This window comes from Leptonychotes weddellii, chromosome 9, assembly GCF_054177405.1.
Source record: "Leptonychotes weddellii isolate Sample4059 chromosome 9, ASM5417740v2, whole genome shotgun sequence".
Lineage (NCBI taxonomy): Eukaryota > Metazoa > Chordata > Mammalia > Carnivora > Phocidae > Leptonychotes > Leptonychotes weddellii.
The window spans coordinates 81,611,999-81,635,236 of record NC_138377.1 but is presented as its reverse complement, the minus strand read 5'-3'; the positions used below and the strand labels follow the sequence as shown (position 1 = coordinate 81,635,236).

General features: G+C 39.4%; 1 protein-coding gene and 1 pseudogene across 1 annotated transcript in view; both read right to left on the bottom strand.

The window, feature by feature from the left end:
• Positions 1-6,324: 6,324 nt before the first annotated feature.
• AP4E1 (adaptor related protein complex 4 subunit epsilon 1) overlaps positions 6,325-23,238 on the bottom strand; it is a 46,115-nt gene continuing 29,201 nt past the window's right edge. The window contains exons 14-18 of the mRNA XM_081831859.1: positions 19,538-19,796; positions 15,657-16,217; positions 12,124-12,314; positions 10,437-10,594; positions 6,325-9,403 (exon numbers count right to left, since the gene is read on the bottom strand). Of these exons, the coding sequence (XP_081687985.1) occupies positions 9,243-9,403; positions 10,437-10,594; positions 12,124-12,314; positions 15,657-16,217; positions 19,538-19,796 (1,330 nt within the window). The 3' untranslated portion in view covers positions 6,325-9,242. The remainder of the gene's footprint in view (positions 9,404-10,436; positions 10,595-12,123; positions 12,315-15,656; positions 16,218-19,537; positions 19,797-23,238) is intronic.
• Positions 13,218-15,630, bottom strand: LOC145723510 (heterogeneous nuclear ribonucleoprotein A3 pseudogene; annotated as a pseudogene).

The following is a 23,238-nucleotide window of genomic DNA, read 5'->3' as shown; positions in this document are numbered from 1 at the left end:
TCTGCTTATGTTATTTTTTAAAATGATCATATAATCAATATAAAGACATTAACTTTTGCTTTAATGTAAATAGTTATGTTTTCCAAAAATTTTTTAGAAACAGCTTTTTAATTATCTATTATATTAATCCACCAATATAATAAGCCAATTTGTTGACCAATGAGTATTTCAAAAATTTTATAATTTAAATTATATATAAAGCACTCATTCACTTTCAAAAGTATCTTAGTTTCCACTATAAATTACATGGTCACCCTTCTTAGAAAGAAATACACTTCACACCCTTACTGGGGAGAAGGTCCCTTCCGAACAGCTTGTGGGGCTCCTGCAGACATCTGTGTCCCCACCCTCACTGCACTTTGCCATTCGGATAGTGCCCCCAAATCAAGAACTACCCAAGGGCCAGGATCCAATCTCATTCCCCAGGACCTAGCATCATGACTGACCTATAAAAGGTGCTCAAATGATGAAAGAAAAGAAGGGAAGGAGCAAAGATGATCACCTTTTGTCAACTCTGTGCTCTGTTCCTGTATCCCAGTCCTCTAGGGCTCCTATCCCCCTGTGTCCTAGTATGGGGTCTGGGGAGAACTGGGGGAAGCCTGGCATGAGGACCAGGCTTGCCCCCTCTCCTCTCTGGGCTTCTGCGACTGGCAGCCACACTTTTCTGGACCAGTTAGTAACACCTCACACTGGGCCTCAGTCAGCTGGCCCATCCCCGGGCCCCATACTCACATCCCCTGAACTCTGGCCCTACAGCCCTGCCTGGGCTTGCCCCCAGCACTCCAGTCAGGAACGGGTGGTCTGATGATTCTACACTGTGCAAGACTGGCTGAGAAACTACATACCCAGAGGTACCTCCTTGAAAGTTGAAGTGCTGGGGGGGTACCTGCGTGGTTCAGTCCGACTGTTGATTTTGGCTCAAGTCATGATCTCAGGGTCATGAGATCAAGCCCCAAGTGGGGCTCCGCATTGCGTGGAGCCTGCTTACGATTTTCTCTCTCTCCCTCTACTCCTCCCTACTGTTGGCGTGCACATGCACACTCTCTCTAAAAGAAATAAAAAATAATTGATGTGGCTGAAATAATTAATTCAAAAAAGATCTTTCACATATACAAATAAAATGGTTAATAATGTCAAACATGTTTATTTCATTAAATAACTATGTATGTACCTCCGTGTCTGTATCTGTATATGCATGCTGGATTAATCTGCTTATCACTCATTTTTGGTGATGATTGTTTTCCAATACAAAACAATAAAAATGGTGAATCATCAATCATCAATGTTAACTTGTTGAAAATAGTTTTCAATTAAATACAATAATCACAGCATTATTTAATTTCCTGACCCAACTGCCAAATTAAAATAAAAACAAATTACTGTCATTTCTCAATTTTCTTTAGACTAGCTGGACTTTCAGCATTCAGAGTGGCTTCAAATCTGTAAGTAACCAAGAAAAGAAAAAACAAAATAGGTCTCTCTCCAGTCAGAAAAGAAAATCCCCCGTCAGTCTGCTCACAGAAGTTATGGTACCCTCCAACTGGCAGAACTCCCAAAGGGCCAGTTGCTCCTCACCAAAGCCACAAGGTGGGGAAGAAGAAAAGGAAAAAGGAAATAAGAAAATAGGCAGAGGACATTCAAGGATGAACATAAAATCCCTGAAGTCCTAACTCTACTGCTAGGTATCTGTGTGACCTCAGGCAAGTCACTTCAGCTCCCTGAGCCTCAGTTTATTCATCAATAAAATAAGAAAACACAGGCGTTTGGGAGATTAAGCACATAATAGTGTTTGGAACAGTTTCTGACCCAGTGGCACTCAATAAATGTCACCTTGTTGTGATGGCAAATCACTTTTCCTTGGAGGCCTTTTGGATTTAATTAGGGGTAGACAGTCACTGTGGACAGGAGATAAGTCAGATGAAGAGGTAAGGCGGAGAGCTCCTCGCAGTCTACAAGGTGGGAAGCCCCTAATGAGAAGGAAGTTGTTATAAACTAATTACATTCTACTTAACACAGGACAAATAGGCTTCATTTTGAGTGGTAACTCAGATTACCTACTATTGAAGAAACGGATGCCTGAAGGGCTACAGTAGGAAGGATTCTGAAGCTGAGGCTTGAGTCCAGAGGCAGGAGGGATGTGATAGATGGCAGCTCTGTCCTGATCTTAGAAACGAGATGGCAGGTGCCATTTCTGATCTTCTGTGCACAAAGGACCCACCTGTAATGACTTTGTACAATAGAACTTCAATAGAAACTCAGACAAATAATAGTACTTCTTAAACCAAGAAATAATTTAGTTGAGAATCACTTCATTAAAAAAATACACACACACATGCACACATCTAACAAAGAAAAATGCCAGTACTGAGAAGATACATGGCATTACAGTGACAACTCTTGAGAGATACCCACTTTATTGACTTAGGCCCTTGAAATCAAAGGAAGAGGTTGGGAGAGGCAACTCCGTTGGAGAGCCCACGAGCTGACATTTGCATTTACAAGTTCAATGTCCACAGAAGGAAATTTTATTTAAGAAACAACAACCCTCTTCCCCTGCCCACCCTCCCCAAAAAACCCTACTATTATGCACAGACAAATCAGCAGTTCAAAGTCCACAGTATTCTCCAACAAAGAACATTCCCAAATACCACTCCCAGTGCTGGGGAGAGTTCAGCTCAGGCTGGCCTACCACAGAGCTCTTAGCCTGGGGCTGTTCCAGGCAGAGGCCAAGGCTTGTGCCCTCCTGGCCTGTCTGGCATTGTCTGTCCACACAAGTCTTCAGAGGCTTCACACTGATGGGAAGATTCCAGAAGTCCTCTTCTACTCCATTGTGCTTTCTTAACCAGCGCTTAACTGCCACAATAAGGGGCTCTTCCTTTCAATGCTAATTGCATCCCCTAATTGTAGGTACAGCTGACTGCCTGGAAGAAAGTTCCAGGGCACAGGATCGGGAAGGAAAAATCTGAAGAGATCAGGGAGGCCAGGATGGCTACAATTTGGGATGGAATCATTTGTTTCCACCAGCCAAAGTGCCCTCATGAGATAGAGGTAGTATCTTCAGAAGGGTGTTGCCTTAATGGCCAAACCCTAAAGACTGCTCTGGAATCCGCCTAAGAAAACTTAAAGGCGGGCGCCTGGGTGGCTCAGTTGGTTAAGCGACTGCCTTTAGCTCAGGTCCTGATCCTGGAGTCCCTGGATCGAGTCCCGCATCGGGCTCCCTGCTTGGCAGGGAGCCTGCTTCTCCCTCTGACCCTCCCCCCTCTCATGTGCTCTCTCTCTCTCTCTCATTCTCTCTGGCTCAAATAAATAAATAAAATCTTTAAAAAAAAGAAAACTTAAAGGCAGGTGTTGAAAGGATCAAACTGATTCCAAGTGAGTTAACTGCACCAGAACAAACTCCAATTCTCTCCGAATTGCCATTAAAGTTTAAGAATAATGGATTTAATATCAGGATTAGAGCAAGGAAGGGATAGAATAACCACTGATTGTTTTTTCTAGATTTGATCTTTATAGGGCTATAGAGATCTTGGTTGAAAGTTAGATCCAAGATAGCGCTAATAGAAATATAATGCAATCATATATGGAGTTTAAGCTTTCTAGTAGCCACATTAAAAAAGAAAAAGAAACACGTGAAATTAATTTTGATAATATACTTTTAGTCTAATATACCTAAAATACTATTTCAATATCCTTAATATAAAAATTATTTTACCTTTGCACTATGTCTTTGAAATCCAATGTTTATACTTCAAACACATCTCTACTTTATACTTGAAACACATCTCAATTCTGACTGGCCACCTTTCAAGAACTGCCAAATGAAGAGGTATACAGGGCAAGGTCCGAAAGGGTCCTGAGCATGGGAACTTCTGTCCCCATGGAACTGGGGTGCATCACCAACATGGGAAGTTCATCAATCCGATTCCAGAGTTTTTATATAGAGAGCTTAATCTCCAACCACCCTGCCCCTCCCTTTTCCCTTCCCAAAGGTAGGTGAGCAGGGCTGAAAGTTCCATCCCTCTAATCACTTGGGTCTTTCTGGTGACCAACCCCATCCTGAGGGTCTGTAGGCACACCACTCTGAGTCACTTCATTAGCATAAAATCAGGTCTGCTCAAAACGGCTCCTTATGAATAACAAAAGACCCTTATCACTTCTCTAGATAAAGACTGGTCCAATATTTGGGTCCAAATCATTTTATTTTTCCCATAGCTCACAATAACTCCTCTACTTAACCCCAGCTACTATTTATCAGTCAAATAAGATGAAAAAATAAATTCTTAACCTTGATCTATCAAGTCTTACACCTTGATCATCAGTGGGGACCGGCTTGTTCCACTCACTGGCTTTGCCCTTAACTTCATTAAATTATATAGTGGCAATTCAGACCAAACCCTTCCCCTCAGAATATATCACACCTCGCCTCTGTTACTTTCTACTTGTCACACAATATAAGGGATGGAGACGTGCAAACAGATTTCCAAGTACTTTTCCCTCACTGAAATACAAAAAATCTCTGGGGTCTAGTCTCTGCCCACTTGGCACATGTCCTGCCAGACCGCATCAGGGAAGAACTTCCTAAGGTCAGCTATTTAGTGGCATTGACAATATGTTCTGGGGAATGAAAAGTACTCATCCACTCAGGAAAATAGTTTAAAATAACTAAAAGAAATTGATTCCTTTCTTGGAAAGAAGCCCACAATCTAACTGCAACCACTTAAAAGAACTCACTATATTTTCAGCATTACAGATGCTCCAGGAAACTCATGCTGTTTGACATCACCCATCTTTTCTCCCTGACCAGGTCCGTCTTCCCTGTATCCAGGCCACAGTCTTTAAGTTCTCAGGGTTCTCTGGACCCATCTTTTGGGTACCTTCCTATCTTGGATCCAGGCACCTACCATGAAGTTTCCCAGGTGATGCATATGAAAACACATTTCCTTTTAAGTAATTCTGTTTCCTGCTGCTTATTCAGAAGACCTGTTCTTCCCCAACTTTCCTGATGCTGTCGGCCTTGTTAATTTATAGTTGTCCCTCCCATTATCACAGTGCTCACCCTTCTAAAGAAACAGGCAATGCTAACTTAGCTGGTAAATCTGCCTTATCATATTCATTAGCTACCTATCTTTAGCTTCACTGATCAAATGTCCACTGTTTTCTGTCCTAGAACAAGTTCTTTTATATCAATACAACTTCATGGACATCTGCCATAATGCAGAAAAGTCCTCCTCCAAGTCATAATATCTGTAATCACACTGTTTTTGCAGAGAGATTTCTTAAATGGCATGGTGCCTTCTCGTAGGACTTAGCTTTCAGGCCGGTAAAGGTCCCATCAAGCACTCATGCTTCCTCTCTCCCACAAGGCAGAAATTGGCACAAGCTGGTTTCACCAGAATCCCTTTCTGCTGACTTGTATCTATATGTAAAGTACATCAGATCACTTTTCTTTACTTCTCAGAGAGCCACGGGGTTGCTAAAATCAATCCCTGGATATTACCTGGTCTCAGATTACTTATTTTGAGGGGACAAGTATTTTTAGTCATTCATTCAGTAAGCTGAGCCGATTGAGTGCCTATTATGTATTAGACAAAGGGAACATAAACTATACACATGGTCCTTAACCATATAAAGTTCATAGTCTCATTATGCACACATATAAACAAGTAACTTTCATACAATCATTAATCCTGGCCCATTTGGCAGCAGCACACCCACCCCCTCCCTTCAAGAGCCCCTTCTTTTCAATTACTGCAGTGGGTGTGGTGCATTTAAATCTCCTTTACCTTCAATGCCCCAAAGATGGGGCTGCAAGTCTCAGAATTTGTCTGCTATACATTATAGCCAAGAGTAGGCATAAATCGGTGAGATTTTATGCCACATTTGATCTAGCTTTGTGTTTAGGATACACATGCAGAGATGGCCAGAAGACTCAAAGTCTTTGATCACTAAGTCACCATCTGACTTACTGTTTCTTGCATCTTCTGGTGGCTGTAAGGAGAGGGCATCACAGAAACACAACACTGCTTTGAATGCTCTGGTCAGGCTAGAATGAATCCAGGCGACATGGACATGCACCTGAGGATCAATCCACATTCTAAGCTGTCTGAAGCCCACAAAATTCTCTTTGAACATCACAGAGAAACAGCAATATCTTTACTTTTAACCAATTAGACCACACTCTTTGGGACTGTAATGAGTAAATTACTCTTTTCATCCCATTCCAGTTGCTTCTGTTCTTTTTCACTAACCCTATCAAATTACTGAATAGGATTTACTTACTACTCAGCCATTTAGATAATAAAAAATACACAGACCAAAGAACAGTATAGATCATTTTGTATTTATTACATGTTTAACTGAATTTTTTCCAATTACAGAATTCAACTCCAAAATAAGGTAATTAATGCCTATTAGGCTGTCATTCTCACTTGCATTTTTCCCTCCTAAAATTTTAACAGAGCAAAACACCTTAAAGACATGTGAACAGGTTCAGTGCACTTTCAGTGGCTCACGACCATGAGACAAAGACCACATTTATCCATAAAAAAGACAAAGAGCTCAGTATTTTATAATATTACTGACATGAAGTAAAAGGAAAAAATGCAATACTGCATTTTCAGCACAACTGTTTTGGTAGAGGCTAGTAGGTTACTGTTTAAAATAATGCCCCTCTACAGAGAACATGCTGTGCTTGGCATGCTTGGCACACTGGCACTTGGTTAACTGCTCAGCTTCCATCTGCAGCATTTTCAGGACCCTTCCTTGGGGCCCACTTTCCCCTGAGCCTGATCTGCCCGCCTCCACAGGGACTACTCTGGCGGGAGCCTGATCCTTCTTCATTCACCTGCTCTTAAAGCTTTGCTGTCTGTCTGCCCTGTATCCGCCGCCCCCCCCCACCCCGATTCACCCTTGCCGCATTCTCACACAGCTGAGCGTCCCCACCATAGCTCTTACTCCAGATGCTGCCCCTTCACGTGATCACCTACCCACAAAAATCATTCTCCCTACTTTATAGTCATAGCTCCAGCAATGCAAAAAAGGTTGGTGATGCCTGATTTAGAATTTAAAACTTTGAATTAATTTAGGCAGAATATATACTACTCTGAAGTTCTTTACTATTTACTCTTTCCTACTGTTTTTAAAACCATAAAAATATAAACATTGTAAACATTCTACTAATCATTTCTGTGGAACCTCTGTCACCCTACTTTCCATTTAGTGAGTTCAGAAAGAACAAAAGTGGCACTAAGTTCCGTTTGGCAGGCCAAAATGATGCCCCCCGCCCTGACCTACCATTACACGTGTCCCACCCTTAGACAGCTCTGTTGGCCAAGCCACGTCTTTCACAACTGGTGCTGCCACTCATGAACAGCCCTGCAGCCAAGCAGCACCGTAGTTCACTGTAATCTCTCCCAGGTGGTTGTCCGTCTGCTTGCTGGGCACCTTGCACCCACTGCTCTGTACTCAACCCAGTTTTGGTGATCACGTAAGCACACAGGAGGACAGAAAAAAATGAAAGCACCTCCTTTGCCATACACTGCATTCCTCTACAAAGTGAGAGGGTACGTCCTATTTCTTTGTCAGAGTAAGAGCAGAATCAGGGGGGCTTTGTTGACAGAGGTAGAAATAAAAAAGAAGCTGATAAGTCTAGCCACCAGTGTCTGCCACACCCCAGAGAGAGCTCATTCCCTTCACTATGACACTGCTGGGAACCTGAAGATGAATCTGATCTTCTACTCAAAAGGAGAAACCTAGGCAGGAAATTCCAGTCACTTACCATTGCTCTTGTAGCAAGGTTTTACTGCATGTTTTTAAAAGCATAAAATTAACAAGGTGTTAACTTTTTAAAAATGAATAACTTCAAAATTAATTTTTAAAAATAGTGCTTTAGTTTTTAGGGAGGAAAACACTAGACATGAAAAACTAATGAAATCTCAGCTCCGGGGAATCCCCTTAGTATCTTCATCAGCTATGATTAGTGAGATAATTTAAACCAGAATTCCACACCTGGGTGATAAACAGTACCAATTAACCAGAGAATTAACTGCAATGACTTAAAACTATATTACCAGAACAGTCTCCATGGTGAAGTGTCAGAAAAAGTGAAATAATGAATATTTTCCACAGCACCATAAGATTTTATAAAATACTACTATTTCAGTTTTTAACTTTAATGTACAATCTCAAGATCGTGGTCCATCATTCATATTAGGCTTAACCTCTTTTACTGATAAGAGTTCTGACAGAGGCCATAAAAGCAAAACTACAACATAAAAATGAGATATTTTGCTGAAGGACCTGTATGGTATACTTAAGCAGTCACTGCTTTGGTTGTATCCACTGAGTCCTAGTGGATTCAAAAGCCAGGAAAGATAAGATGGCTTTGCCATTTATACTCACAAAATTTGGTTTGTCAAAAGGACCTAAATGGACCTAAATGGCAACTAAGATATTCACCATAACTAAGAAGTCCTTTTATACCTGTGTGCTCTTATAGGTTGTGTTTCCACATGACAATATTTTGTAAATGGCTCTGGGTTTTTAAAATAAGAATACAGTGATTCACTTTGAATTTTAAAAATAAATGCAAGTGGGAAAACAAATTTTGTAGCCAAATTATCTACAAGCATGTGTAACCAGTTATCTATAATAAAAACTTTATCACAGATTGAATCCCCCCAACATCCAGCATGCTCATGGATCTCCTGAACTGTTAGTGTGTGCTGTGCCAACTTAGTTCAATACTGATCTAAGCAAAACATACTTGAAAGTAATGACTTGCCTATCAAAAAGCTTACACTGCATTCCAAAGCCAAATATGAATTAGGTTTGGGATTATCAATGCCATGTCTGTCTCCCCTCCATTAATGCAGAGAACTGAGACTTGCGCTTTACTACAAATCAGCTAGCACTAGAGTAAATTTGCTATAAAATTATTTATAACAAAATAAATATTTTCAGTCCCTCTACACTAAGTGACATATAAATCATTAGCAGTTTATAACATTAGTTTAGGTCACTTTTTTGGGGACCCAAATGTACTGTACAATCCTGAGTAAAAGGTTAAGGATACAGTTCCTTGGGGATCTTTCTTGATCAGGATTCATAAAGAAAACACACAGAACCACAGCTTATAATAATCCCCATTTTCACTAGAAGTACCAAGAGTTTTTACTTTGGTAAGTAAGTTTATTTATGTAAACCATTTATTCTGATGGAGTAAAATATAAGCAGAGCTTCTGCTAGGATCCCTCCATCACCTTTTGACACTGATACAGTAAGCAGTCAGGAAGAGTAGAGCAGGAGGATCTGAACCACAGGGCTAATACATCACCATGAACTCGAAAATGCAGCAAGCAGGGGATGGATGGCAGTAGCTGACAGGCCAAAAGCCCTTCATTGCCTACAACAAAGCAAAAATTAAAAATCTTTAAGACAAAAGGACTTAAATAGACATTTCTCCAAAGAAAATATACAAATGGCCAACAGGCCCGTGAAAAGATATTCAACATCACTGATCAGTAAGGAAATGCAAGTTAAATCCACAATGAATTCCTACTCATACATATAAGATATACATATATGTCATACACACACATACACACACACACACTCACGTGTATGTATAACAACAGTTGGTGAGGATGTGGAGAAATTGGAACCTCTGTGCACTGCCGGTGGGAATGTAAATGGTACAGATGCTATGGAAAATTATATGGCAGTTTCTTCAAAAATTCAATATAGAATTGTTATTATAACCAAAAGAACTGAAAGCAGGGACTTGAACACAGATTATTTGTACACTCACACTCAGAGCGGCATTATTCCTAATAGATAAAAGGGGTAAGCAACCCATGTGTCCATCAACAGATGAATGGATAAACAAAATGTGGTATATTCATACAGTGAATAGTATTCAGGCTTAAAAAGAAAAGAAATTTTGACACATGCTACATGAATGAACCTTGAAGACATTAGGCTAAGTGAAATAAGCCAGTCACAAAAGGACAAAGATTGCATGATTCCGCTTATATGAGACACCTAAAGTGGTTGAATTCACAGAGACAGAAATAACAATGGTGGTCGCCAGGAGGTAGAGAGGGAGGGGAATGACAAGTTAGTGTTTAAAGGGCACAGAGTTTTAGCTGAAGAGGAGAAAAAAGTTCTCGAAGTGGTGGCAGCCAATGGCTGTACAATTAAGGATGTCCTTAATGTCAATGAACCGTACACTTATAATTGGTTAAAATGGAAACTTCTGTTATGTATGCTTTACCATACAAAAAAATTATTTAACAATGTCTGAACAACACACTCATTTGAAAGGTACTCATAACAGGAAATACAGCTCTAAGAAATCCGATACTCATGAAAGTTGATTTGTGTTCTGTGAGCAAGCCCCTATAAACACAAGATTGCCTTTTCGTAACTCTACGAACCTATAATTTCAACAACATGAAGTCTTAGTTTCTGTTGCAGGGTCTTTAGGGCAGAAGGCAGAGCAGCTTGAGATTCTGACACTTTTACATTTTGCTTCACATCATTTGCGAAGGATAACCAGAGTTTGCCAAAGTTTTCAGTTGAGATTTTTAATGGTCTGAAAATAATTTTTAAAATTAGATTTATGTCCAAAAGAATGAAATTAATTCTAAACAAACAAACAAATACATTTCAAATGACTCATGGGAATAGAACATAATCATTGTAAATCTGGGTCCCGCAACATTCATGTTTTTAAATTAACTATGATTAGAATGCTTACCATCATCCTCCAAACTGATGAAAATACTTCTCAAAAAAGATGTTATTAACGTGTAAATGTCTTTTCAATAAATCACTCAGTTCTCTCTTTGTCCAAGTATTAGTCATTTAGTAAAATTTTACCAAGTAATTTCATGAATCATTCAAAATATAAAACTTTCTTTCATGTCTACTTTGGATTTGGGGATAATAAGACACTATCAACATCATGTATAAGAGTATGAATACAAAGATCTAGCACCTTATGTAAATTAGACCAAGGAAAGGACTTTAACAAATGTATTTTTGAAAATGGTTCATGAGACTGAAGATCAAATAGTGAACACTGGGTCTCTGGGGGTAGAATTATAAGGAACTTTTATATTCTACTTATATTTTCTATAGCATTTGAATTTTTATAATAATTATGCACTTACTTTATAATTAGGGAAATTATTTTTTAAAGATACATAGGATTTTATTAATACACACAGAAGAACCGTTTATTGCATATATTGCGCTTCTTCAGGTCACTAATGCTCACCACGGGATATACCTTTACAGTCTAAGTTTTTAGAAGGCTGGATTCTATCTTATAACAGCACCACAGGCAGAAATATATTCTTTGACAGAGTGAGAGACACGTTCTTACTAAAAGATTTTAAAGAGTAGGCAAAAATTACAGCAGTGTAACGCAAATGAATGTGTGAAGGTTAAAAAAATTTTAGAGATATTCACGAGCATTCTGCATTCTTGGTTCAGGCAGCCTTCATTTTAAAAAATGTTTTAATACAGTACAATATATCTATAAAACTAAATGAGAGCAGAAGAGTGAAGACGTTGTCTTCAATTATTCTGGTAACACTGCACAGTGTCTAGTATAATGCTAAATACTGACTATAACTCTAATAAAAGTTCAATAACCTTGAGTAATTTTCTTACAGATCTCTAAAGCTTAATAAACAGATTTTACGAAATAATTAATCAAATAAATGAAATATAAATGAAACTTTAAAAGCTTTTTAAAAAAAAGCCAGGCAGAATCTCTGAAGTTATTTCAGCTTAAACATTACACTTTAATATTACTTTCTCTCAGAGGTTTTCCAAGATTACTAATCAACCCCAACCTAAATCAGGTCCCATATTGTAATTGCTTTGTACCATTTGCTTTCTCTTCACAGCACAATTGGAAATTATACATAAATTCATGTGATTGTTCAATGTCTCTTACCGAGACTGAACATTCCCTAAAGGTAGGGACTGTATCTAGTTTTGAATCATTATACTCCCCAGCACCTAACACAGTGTTTCTGTCCAGAGAAAAGGCCTAATAAATATTTGCTGAATGAATGAATAACTTGAATTAACTTTCCAGAAAATATTTACCTAATGAAATCTAATAGTGATAAGTTTACAGAAAATTCAAGCTGAACAGAATGAGTATCCATCATCTGATAATTTATAAAACCAGAAAGATTCCCTTCTGTAAAAGGTTTCTCCATCTGCACGCTATATTGAAAGGTTTTGATGCTTTCTGCTTCTATTATAGGCAAGCAGCATCCAGGTTGCTCAGTGATCTGTAAATAAAAGTAATAAAAGTACTGAAGAAGGATCAATACAGACTATCATATGAATACCAATTTTCTATTTTATTGAAGTGGTACAAAAACACACTATCGTAAGATATTAAAAACAAACCACATTATGAAAATGACAACTTCACTTGAGAAAAATTCACTAGCACAGATAATGAAGAAAGAGTATACAGGAAAAAGTTATGTAACAAATTGCAGTGAAAATCTCTGTAAAATTTAGCAACAACAATATGAAAATTATTTAACTTGTATCTTTTGGTTCTCAATCCTGGCTAGCACCAGATGTTTAAAGCTAGGAGAGCTGGGGTGCCTCGGTGGCTCAGTTGGTTAAGCGTCTGCCTCCGGCTCAGGTCATGATCCCAGAGTCCTGGGATCAAGCCTGGGATCAAGCCTGGAGTCGGGCTCCCTGCTCTGCTCAGCAGGGAGTCTACTTCTCTCTCTCTCCTTCTGCCCCTCCCCCTGCTTGTGCTCTCTCCCTCTCTCTCAGATAAATAAATAAAACCTTAAAAAAATTTATTAAAAAAAATACTACGGGAGTTAAAAAAAAAAGTACACACACACAGACACACACGTGCCTTCCCTTTTCAATCTACACCCTTACTCAAGCTATGGAGGTAGAGCCCAAGCAATAGGACTGGATTTTGTTTTGTTTTTAAAAATTCCTTAATTTTTCGGGGCGCCTGGGTGGCTCAGTTGGTTAAGCGACTGCCTTCGGCTCAGGTCATGATCCTGGAGTCCTGGGATCGAGTCCCGCATCGGGCTCCCTGCTCGGCAGGGAGTCTGCTTCTCCCTCTGACCCTCCCCCCTCTCATGCTCTCTCTCTCTATCTCATTCTCTCTCTCAAATAAATAAATAAAATCTTTTAAAAAAATAAAAAAAAAATAAAAAAATTCCTTAATTTTTCATTCCTGGTATCACTACCACAATTTACAGGGCAATATAGCTGATGTAATGAAAAGAAAAAGAAAAAGAAAAAGACAAAGCTACAACAGATAAAAGACCTCAGGAATGTACATCTAATTGACACTACATTGCATTAATCAATAGCTGCACTTTTTGCAAACTATGGCTATGACAGTCCTGAACAAGAAGGGTTTCCTGTTTAAGCTGCAGTAACTTTTCTGACCCTGGATCATCGTTCCTTCTGTGGCAGATTTTTACAGTTCCTCTAATGCATTTGGGACGACTGTCTCAAAGTAACCTGCAGCTTTCCTGACAACTCCTCACTCTCTCTCCTGCTAAGAACTGTAGCCCTTTTCTTCTGAATTTTTTTTAGAACCTTCTGCTACCATATCCACCACTTCCACCACCAGATCCATAACCACCACCATAGGGACTGCCCGAGCTTCTTCCACCAAAACTGCCCCCCTTCGTGGGTCCATAATTTGATTGCTGTTGTTCACTATAATATCCAAAATCGTTATAGTTCCCACCACCACCAGTTACCACCTCCACAATTTCCTCCTTCGTTGTAACCATCATATGCTGCACCACCACCTCCACACCCGCCTCCTTGGTGTCCACATCCTGGTCCACCACCACCATTGCCTCCTCTACGTCTATAACCAGGACCACCACCGTGGTTGCCACCATCACCTCCAAATCCCTTATATCCACCCTCACCTCCTCTACAACTATCTCTGCTGCCACCACCTCCACCACCAGAGCCGCCTCTTCCACCAAAGTTTCCACCACTTGCAAAGTTTCCTCCACGACCCACGAAGTTGCCAGATCCACCCTCCATGACCTCTTTGTGATCCAGCCGACTACACTTCTTGTTTAGAAAAGGCCTTTTTCACTTCACAATTATGCCCATTAATAGTGTGGTATTTCTGAACAATTCTATCAACTGTATCGCGATCATCCAGTTACAAAAGCAAATCCTCTCTTTTTTCCACTCTGCCTGTCTTCCATAACTTCTATGGTTTCAGTGTTGCCATACTTTGCAAAGTAGTCTCTCAAATTATATTCTTCTGTATCTTCTTTAATACCAACAAAAATGTTCTTCACTGTGAGATGCGTACCAGGCTTTACGGAATCCTCTCTAGAAACAGCTCTCCTTGGTTCCACTACACGCCCATCAACCTTGTGTGGTCGGGCGCACATTGCTGCGTCCACCTCTTCAACACAAGAGTAACGCACAAAACCAAAACCCCTGGAAGGTTTTTTTGGGGATCTCTCATCACCACACAATCTGTAAGTGTACCCCAGCTTTCAAAATGTTCTCTTAAACTGTCATCTGTAGTTTCAAAGCTCAAACCACCAAGGAACGGTTTTCTCAACTACTCTGGTTCCTTTGCATCATGGCCCCCGCCTCCTGGCGCCAGTAGCAACGGCCGGAGTCCGGCTGGGGGTGACGGGGCGGCGGTTTTACCTCCATTTTGAGACCGGACTCTATTTTACTTTTTTTTAAGTTCCACTGGTGATCTTAATGCCCATCTAGAGTCAGGAACTTCTGCCCTGGTCAGCGGTTCTGGCAATATCCCACTCAACACATTTTCGCCCATAGAAGAAATTCGGTCAGTCTTGTGGAATAACTGATCTCCTGGTCAAATCTCATTATAACTCCACCAAGGACATCCATATAAGAATGTAATTAAACATATTTCCAGAAATCACAATGGCAATCTCTTAGAGCTAGGGAAGAAATACAATTGATGCCCAAGCACTCCGTATAGAATAATAAATCAATGAAAGAAAAAGGCAGCAGACAGTATACACATTTATCCTTCAATATTCTTACTCCTTGACGTTCTGCTTTGTTAAACTGAGAACTTGGTCTCAGTGTTTATAACAAGAATGAATGAGACATTTAAAGAGGGCAAAAAACCATAAAATACACACTGAAAATAAAACACGATAACCTTACCATGTGCCAGGTACTCCTGTAAGCATTTTACAGATATTAACTCATTTTCTCCTCACAGTAACAGGCAGATGCTATTAATATCTTCATTTTAAATGTGAGGAAACTCAAAGTTACATAACCTGACCATGTAACACAGCTAATAAGTAGCAGAAGCAAGATGCAAAGCCAAGCATTCTGAGTCAAGAGCCTACCTTTTTAACTACTGTGCTCTATCAATACTTGCTTTATATTTATGGCCTTCCCCAACACAGCTGGAAAATCTTTGTTTCCTTGTCTCTTTTGAATAATTCATCCCTCTCAAAATTAAAAAAAAAAAACAAAACTGTCACACCTTTGGGGTTTTTTTTACTAAAGAGAAAAGGATGTGGAAGAAACCATCAGAAGATCGAACAACAGAAACACTAAGTAAGCATTGTCTATTTAAGGCAGAAGTAAGGAACCATTCATTGTCTTACCTTGAAATTTTCTGCTGGAGCAATTTCTAAGTCAGCACTTTCCAATTCCAAACCACTCTTACTAGAAACTGACCAGACCATGAATAAACAATCATCTTTCCAAATTTTGTAAGAAGACAATGATATGGTTTCATTATGACAGACCTCCACAAGATCTGAATGCATGTGTTCAGAAGTTTCTTCCAGCAAAGAAGAAGCTAAAGAGGTTTCATTAGCAACTGAGGGTGCAGTGGACTGAGGAGGCTGAAAACCTTCCACGCTGTTATCAGTAAACAAAGAAGGTGATGAAGACAGCTTGCAATTGGAGAGTTTCTCAACTGAGGGCAGCTCTGTGAGTGACTCAGAATCCAAAAGTTCAGAGTTGAGAGAAAGTTTATTTAATTCTTTGTCTCCTCTATCCTGCAAAGTATCCAAATAATAATCATCTTCATAAGTTGCATTTGACGAAGAACTAAAGTAAGAACAGGTCATATTATGAGCACCAGTTGTTTCTCCACTTTTGGTTTCCTTGACTTTTGATTTCCTTCTGAATTTGTGAGATACGGTATCTGCCTTTCCTAGCTGCAAAAATAAAACATAATGATAATTCAACCAGTCATGAGTTTTAAACCTTTTTCTATAATTTCAAATGAGCATTTTACTAACTTGTTAAAGTCTAACTATAAGGCATAGATTAACAAAAGAATCAGAGATGAATAAAATGTTAAGCCCTAAAATTCTGACAGCTACCTCATTTTGAACTATTAGCTAAATCTTATTTCTCATTAAAAACATAAAATAAAAAAAAGAAAGTCAAAAAGTCATTTGTGAACAATTCTAAAAACTTGTTCAAATTCAGAATGCTAGAGTATAGAACTGAACAAATTAAAAACAGTGATGGGCACCTGGGTGGCTCAGTTGGTTGGGCGTCTGAATCTTGATTTTGGCTCGGGTTATAATCTTGGGGTCATAGAATTGAGCCCCGCATCGGCTCTGTGCTGAGCTCAGAGTCTGCTTGAGACTCTCTCCCACTCTCACTATCCCTTCCCCACTGCTTGTGTGCACTCTCTCTAAAAAAATAAAAATAGGGCGCTTGGGTGTCTCAGTTGATTAATCCTTCAGCTCAGGTCATGATCCCAGATTCCTGGGATCAAGCCCCACACCAGGCTCCCTGCTCAGTGGGGAGCCTGTTTCTCCCACTCCCTTACCTGCCACTCCCCCTGCTTGTACTCTCTCTCTTTTTGTCAAATAAATAAATAAAATTAAAAAAAAAATAAAAAGCAGTAAAATTTAAAAAATAAAGTAAGATAAAAACAGTGAGAAACCTAGCCATTTTTTGAGTTTCCAGAGTTGTCCTATAGAAGAGAAAATACCTTCAAATACAGGGATGGCTCAAACTCTGGTTTGGTAGTCTATAATAACCATGATTTCATGGCCCACAAGTCAATAAACAGATGGGAAAAACTGATTTTACTTCAAGAACCAACTGGCAGTGGCTGACACACACAGCAGGCAAGAACTCTATCAGTGACCAGTTATGTTTCCTACAGACTCAGGAAACGGGAATGGCAAATTTGCCATCTTTGAACCAACACTCCTGGGGAATGGTCTGCAAATCTGCATAAGCATACAGTGATGGCTCACAGTTCCCCCTTGCCCTCCAAAGTCCTATGTAGAATCAGTGCAGATTGGCACTACTCTAAATCCACGTCTCCATCCTCCTTGGGGCGGTGTGGCTGCCATTCACAGGATTCTAGTTAACCCAAATTCTAGTTTCTCTTCCACACCCTCTCGCACCCTCAAGTCCCAATACCTCTTCCAACTCTGGGCGATGAGTTTGTCTCCTATCTTTCGATTCAGAAGTCATCAAAGAACTAAAATTTTATTAACACAAAAATGAAAACGAGTGGGTGGGTGAAGGACTTCCATTTTCAAGTAGCTGTGGGACTTTGAATTAGGCATATATTAGACTGTTCAGTATTGCTCCTCAGGTCACTGATGCTCTGACTGTTTTCATTTGTTTTTTGTTTTCTCTTTTCTGTGTTTCATTTTGGGTACTTTTGATGCTTTGTCTTCAAGTTTAATAATTTTTTTCTTCTGTACTGTCTAATCTCCTGTTAATCAGAAGCTACACAAGCCATAAGACACTAGAGTGACATCTTTGTTAAAATATTTAAAGAAAAGAAACAGTCAACCTAGGCTTCAGAGAAAATAACTTTTAAAAATGAAGGTAAAAGAGAAAGGAAAACCAAGAAACAGACTCTTAACTATAGGGAACAAACTGAGGGTTACCAGAGGGAAGGGGCATGAGGGGATGGGTTAAATAGATGATGGGGATTAAGGAGGGCACTTGTAGTGATGAGCACCAGGTGTTAAGTATTAAATCACTAAATTCTACACCTGAAACATATTATTATTACACTGTAGGTTAACTTACTAGAATTTAAATAAAAACTTAAAAAAATAAAAATGAAGATAAAGTAGAAGGCAAAGATGGGGGGGAAAGCCTTGACCCTTACAGTGAATTACATTAAAAAAAATTAACCCAAAAAGGATCTAGTATACCTTAAATGGAATTACACTTCTGATATCAAGCCCACCACAAAAAAAAGAAAAAACAAAACAAAAACAAAAACAAAAAAAAACACCTGATAATTAATTTGTCACACCGAATGTTCTCTTGAGAAAGACTGTTTAACTGCAAGCTTTGCACTTTGTTGAGAGGACAGGAATCCTTCAACACCAGCCATGGGATTCACAAATCACGGCTCCACAGGCCTGGGTGCACTCTGACCACTGAGAACTTGCCCCACGGTGCCAGGGCATTCACGGGTACCCTTACCACAGCCAGCTGGAACACCTTAAAGACCCAAGATAAGTCACTTTGCTGCTGAAATGCAAATGCTGAAACAGCATTAAGATACATTACTTATTAATACATCTAGACTGAAATTTTTTTTCCTTAGGAGGGAATATCAAGTCTGATAGAAATGGGGTCTAGAAAAGAGAGAGAAAAAGGCAAAGAGTATAGGGATGGAGGGAAAATCCCACCAAGGGAGAAGGAAGAAAGAACTGGAATGATGTAGAACTGACAAAAATGTAGCTCTAATCACAGTCTGTACCAGGAAGGTCCATCAGTCCGCCAAATGGAAAATTACACGGAATTCTCAGATGCTCAAAATAGCACCTGCCCTTCACTCCAATTTTTCATTCTTTTACTATGATAATAATATATCAACATAAAAAGTTTTGAAAATCATCATAATCATAATGCCTGAGTGTAATTTTCATTTTGTGTAATTCCTTTCAGTCTCAATATACTTTTATCTTAACAGTTATAAACAGAGTACAAATAAAACTTTATATTCTGCCTTTTTGCTTAATATATCACATGTATTTTTTTTATTTTACAATGCAGTATTTATCATTTTTAATGGCTGAGTAATATTCTGAGCCAATATAATTTATGGACCCATTCTCCTACTATTAGACATCTAAACTGATTCCTATTCTTTACTATTTAAAATACCATTTGGAGAAGTACTTTTTCCATAGACATATCAATATTGTTAAACTACTGTTATCGCCAATACTTCCATCAAGCCCCCTTCCCACTGAGAACTGTCCTATCCACCCATGGGAGTAATACCTGTGGTCATATTTGTAACTTTATTTGGACCCTGACCCTTGCCCCAGCTGACTGGACTACAAAAAAACACCTGACTCAAGCTAAGCCAATTAGAATTTCTCTTTCAGGAATATAAAAAGTGTGTCATTGGTGGCTCTGGAGATGGGGAAGCCATTTTCCACCATGTGTATGGAAGCCAAGAACCTTCAAAGAGCCAGTTTTTTTGTACAAGACAGGGACACAGATTCCCAGAGGAATATAATGGACTACTTACCAAATTGATTGTACTTTCTGATCCTAGCCCAACAAATAATGATGATGCCAGCAGCTGCTTTTCTTTCTCCTCTTTAGATTGGATAAGGACTTGACACTGGTCTTTTTTTATTATAGTTTGGTCTACAGTCTCCATTATTATACTCTCCTGAGGAACGGGCGGAGCTTCAGTTTCATCCCCAGTTTTGCCTTCCTTCTTGGGAAGATAACCCTCTTTCCCCCACAGTTTCTTTATACCTTCCAGCTTCAAGCTATTTGTCCTAAAGAGATTAAGAATGAAATCAAGTCAACTTAAATAACTGCTGAAGAGTTACTTTCTTGAGGCATTTTTTAAAAACACATCATTGCCATGGCCTCTTAAAAACAGCTTTCAGGGATGCCTGGGCGACTCAGTCGGTTAGGCGTCCAAGTCTTGATTTCGGCTCAGGTCATGGTCTCAGGGTTGTGAGATCCAGCCCTGCATCAGGCTCTGCACTGGGCATGGAGCCTGCTTGGGATTCTCTCCCTCTGCCTCTGCCCCCAACCCCCTCCTCACACTCTCTCACTCCTCTTTCTCTCAAATACATACATACATACATACATACATACATACATACAGTTTTCGTATTAAGCCCTCCCTGGGATTGCCTCAGCTGTAGAGGGACACATCGCCCCCTCCCTGGGCAGCCCACACCCAGTGACTGATGAACAGAAGTACAGAGTCCTGGCCACCCATGTGGACCCAACTCAAGACAACTCTGAAGGGCCACTCTAACTTCCGAGCTCCCCATGGGGTCAGCAGAGACTGCTGTTAGACTGCATTGCATCTTAACTTCTCTCTCTGCCCAAATCTGTTTCTTTCTCCTTCCTTCCACAGGTGGTAGTCACAAGGGCACTCCTTTATATTCTGCATACTAAATCCATCATGGAATGCACTTCCCAGGGAATCCAAACCACAACAACAGGCAAAATAGGAAAGGAGAGGAAAAATACGCCTAAAAGGAGCTTCAAGCTACTTTAAAGATTTTTCTGGCATATTTCATCCTCATACATGCCTACTATTAACATAAATTCTCTCTGTCATGGATTACATATCAGCAGCCTAAAAAGCAGGAAAAATAGGGGCGCCTAGGTGGCTCAGTTGTTAAGCATCTGCCTTCAGCTCAGGTCATGATCCCAGGGTCCTGGGATCGAGCCCCGCATCGGGCTCCCTGCTTGGCAGGAAGCCTGCTTCTCCCTCTCTCGCTCCCCCTGCTTGTGTTCCTGCTTTCGCTATATCTCTTTCTGTCAAATATATAAATAAAATATTTTTTAAAAAAAAGCAGGAAAAGTAAGAACACAAAATATGCCTCTTTATGATATGAAACGTATTGTAAAAGAATTTTTTTAAACATGAATCATCTTTGCCTGGGTTTTGACAATAATATAATTCGTGATTTTACATGGCATACCTTTGTATTGTTTTTAATCAGATCATTCAAACACAGATGTAAATTCTGTAACTCACTTTAATTCAGCTCTAGGAATTCCCTTTTGAGATAGCCCCCAAATAGGGCCAAAGGTAAAAAAAATTCTAAATTGGGCTTGCTACTAGTTTATTCTCAACTTGCTAGAGACTGCAGAAGAGTGGCTGTCTGCTCTCTAAAACTGATTTGCCTTGTCAATTACCACATAGGTTCCCAATTCTGAAATCATGTGTAAGCTGTGGTCCTCTTTGGAAAGAAATTTTATATTCATCCCTCATGTTGCATTTCATGGTAACACAGCATATGTACTGTTCCTTAGCAGCTCTGCCAAATGTCATTTCTCTCAGAGTAGTACATGTGTATGTATAGGATTTACAAGGACTGTCAAGTCCCCCAGATCTCAGTTCAGTACTAAACAAAGAGATGCTGTCACCTGTTGTGCAGGTAAAAGAGACTAAGTTTCCTCCCTGGGTTTAGAGGGTTCCTGTCCTCTCCTTCCCTTGTCCCACTGTTCTGTTTGGGGCACTTAATTGCTATCACCTCTACATTCAAATGCTCACAAATCATATCTGTTCCCCATACTTGGAATACCAAAATTAAAATGTCTGGGAAAGAAAAGGGTGTCAACAGAGCAGGAAAAAAGGCTAAGAAAGAGAATTTCATTCAGTATATCATCCTATATTCCTTATAATCTATGTGTCAGTCTTCTGGTAAATACTTCTTCCAACCATCGTGCTGGAAGACTGACAAATGCAAAGATCAACATAAAATAAAGTGACTGACTCCATAATGAACATATGAGGACTCAAAATTCAACTGTCATCTTTCAAAGTTGCTACCTTTGAGATTTTATTACATTTATTCCAACAAAGCTGCCACTACTCAAAACATTTTTTTTTTTTAATATTTTGTTTATTTGAGAGAGAGAATGAGATAGAGAGAGAGCATGAGAGGGGGGAGGGTCAGAGGGAGAAGCAGACTCCCCGCTGAGCAGGGAGCCCGACGCGGGACTCGATCCCGGGACTCCAGGATCATGACCTGAGCCGAAGGCAGTCGCTTAACCGACTGAGCCACCCAGGTGCCCTACTCAAAACATTTTTTAATAGGCACTGAATAATATATGGAACTGTTGAATCACTATATTGTACACCGAAAACTAATGTAACACTGCATGTTAACTACACTGGAATTAAAATAAAAATTTTTTTAAAGTTTTTTTTTTAACTCTTTTAGAAGCTCCTTCACAAACAAGGAAGCCATTTTCATTACTTTACATCACATCAATAACCAAAATTATCCAGAGTGATCACTAATTTCATTTGGTTAACTCAGCTTTTGGATATTGATAATAATGGCAATGACAATTAGTATTAATAGTAGCAGCTACCATGTATCAATCACTTACTATGCACTGGATTTTATGAGGCCCTTTATATATATTATCTCACTTTTTAACTTAATCACGTTTCTAAAATTAACTTATATTTCCAAAATCAAAATCTACCTAAAAAGACTGAAGATTTCGCTTCATATAAGACATTTAGACAAATGTATCATCAATTTTCACGGTGGCAAGAAAAAAGCTCTGGAAGCATTTTGAGCAAAGTATACAGCTTACTTAAATGAAGTCAGTCATCTTATTTTATGTTCATCTCTGTACTGTCAATCTTCCAATGAAATGGTTGTAGAAGATTATGAGGAATGTAGAATGATATGCTGAATATTCACCTGTATATAAAAATTCTCACATACTTCTTTAAAAAATGTATGTGTATACATGTGTGTGTATATATATATGTACAAATGTATGTATAAATGTGTGTATAACACACATAAAACATACATACATACACATACATACACACAATACACAGTAATAACACACACATCATTATTATGTGTAAAGTCTATATACATTATGCTGTCTTGGAAGTAAGCAAGCTCTCTTACAAGTTCTCTTGTACAACATCAACACCTTGAAAGCAATAAACAGCCCATGCAGAATTCAGCTTTCAGGGATGCTACTACATTTAAAGACATTTAAATACTCCTGTGTTCTCGGGGCGCCTGGGTGGCTCAGTTGGTTAAGCGACTGCCTTCGGCTCAGGTCATGATCCTGGAGTCCTGGGATCGAGTCCCGCATCGGGCTCCCTGCTCGGCAGGGAGTCTGCTTCTCCCTCTGACCCTCCTCCCTCTCATGCTCTCTGTCTCTCATTCTCTCTCTCTCAAATAAATAAATAAAATCTTTAAAAAAAAA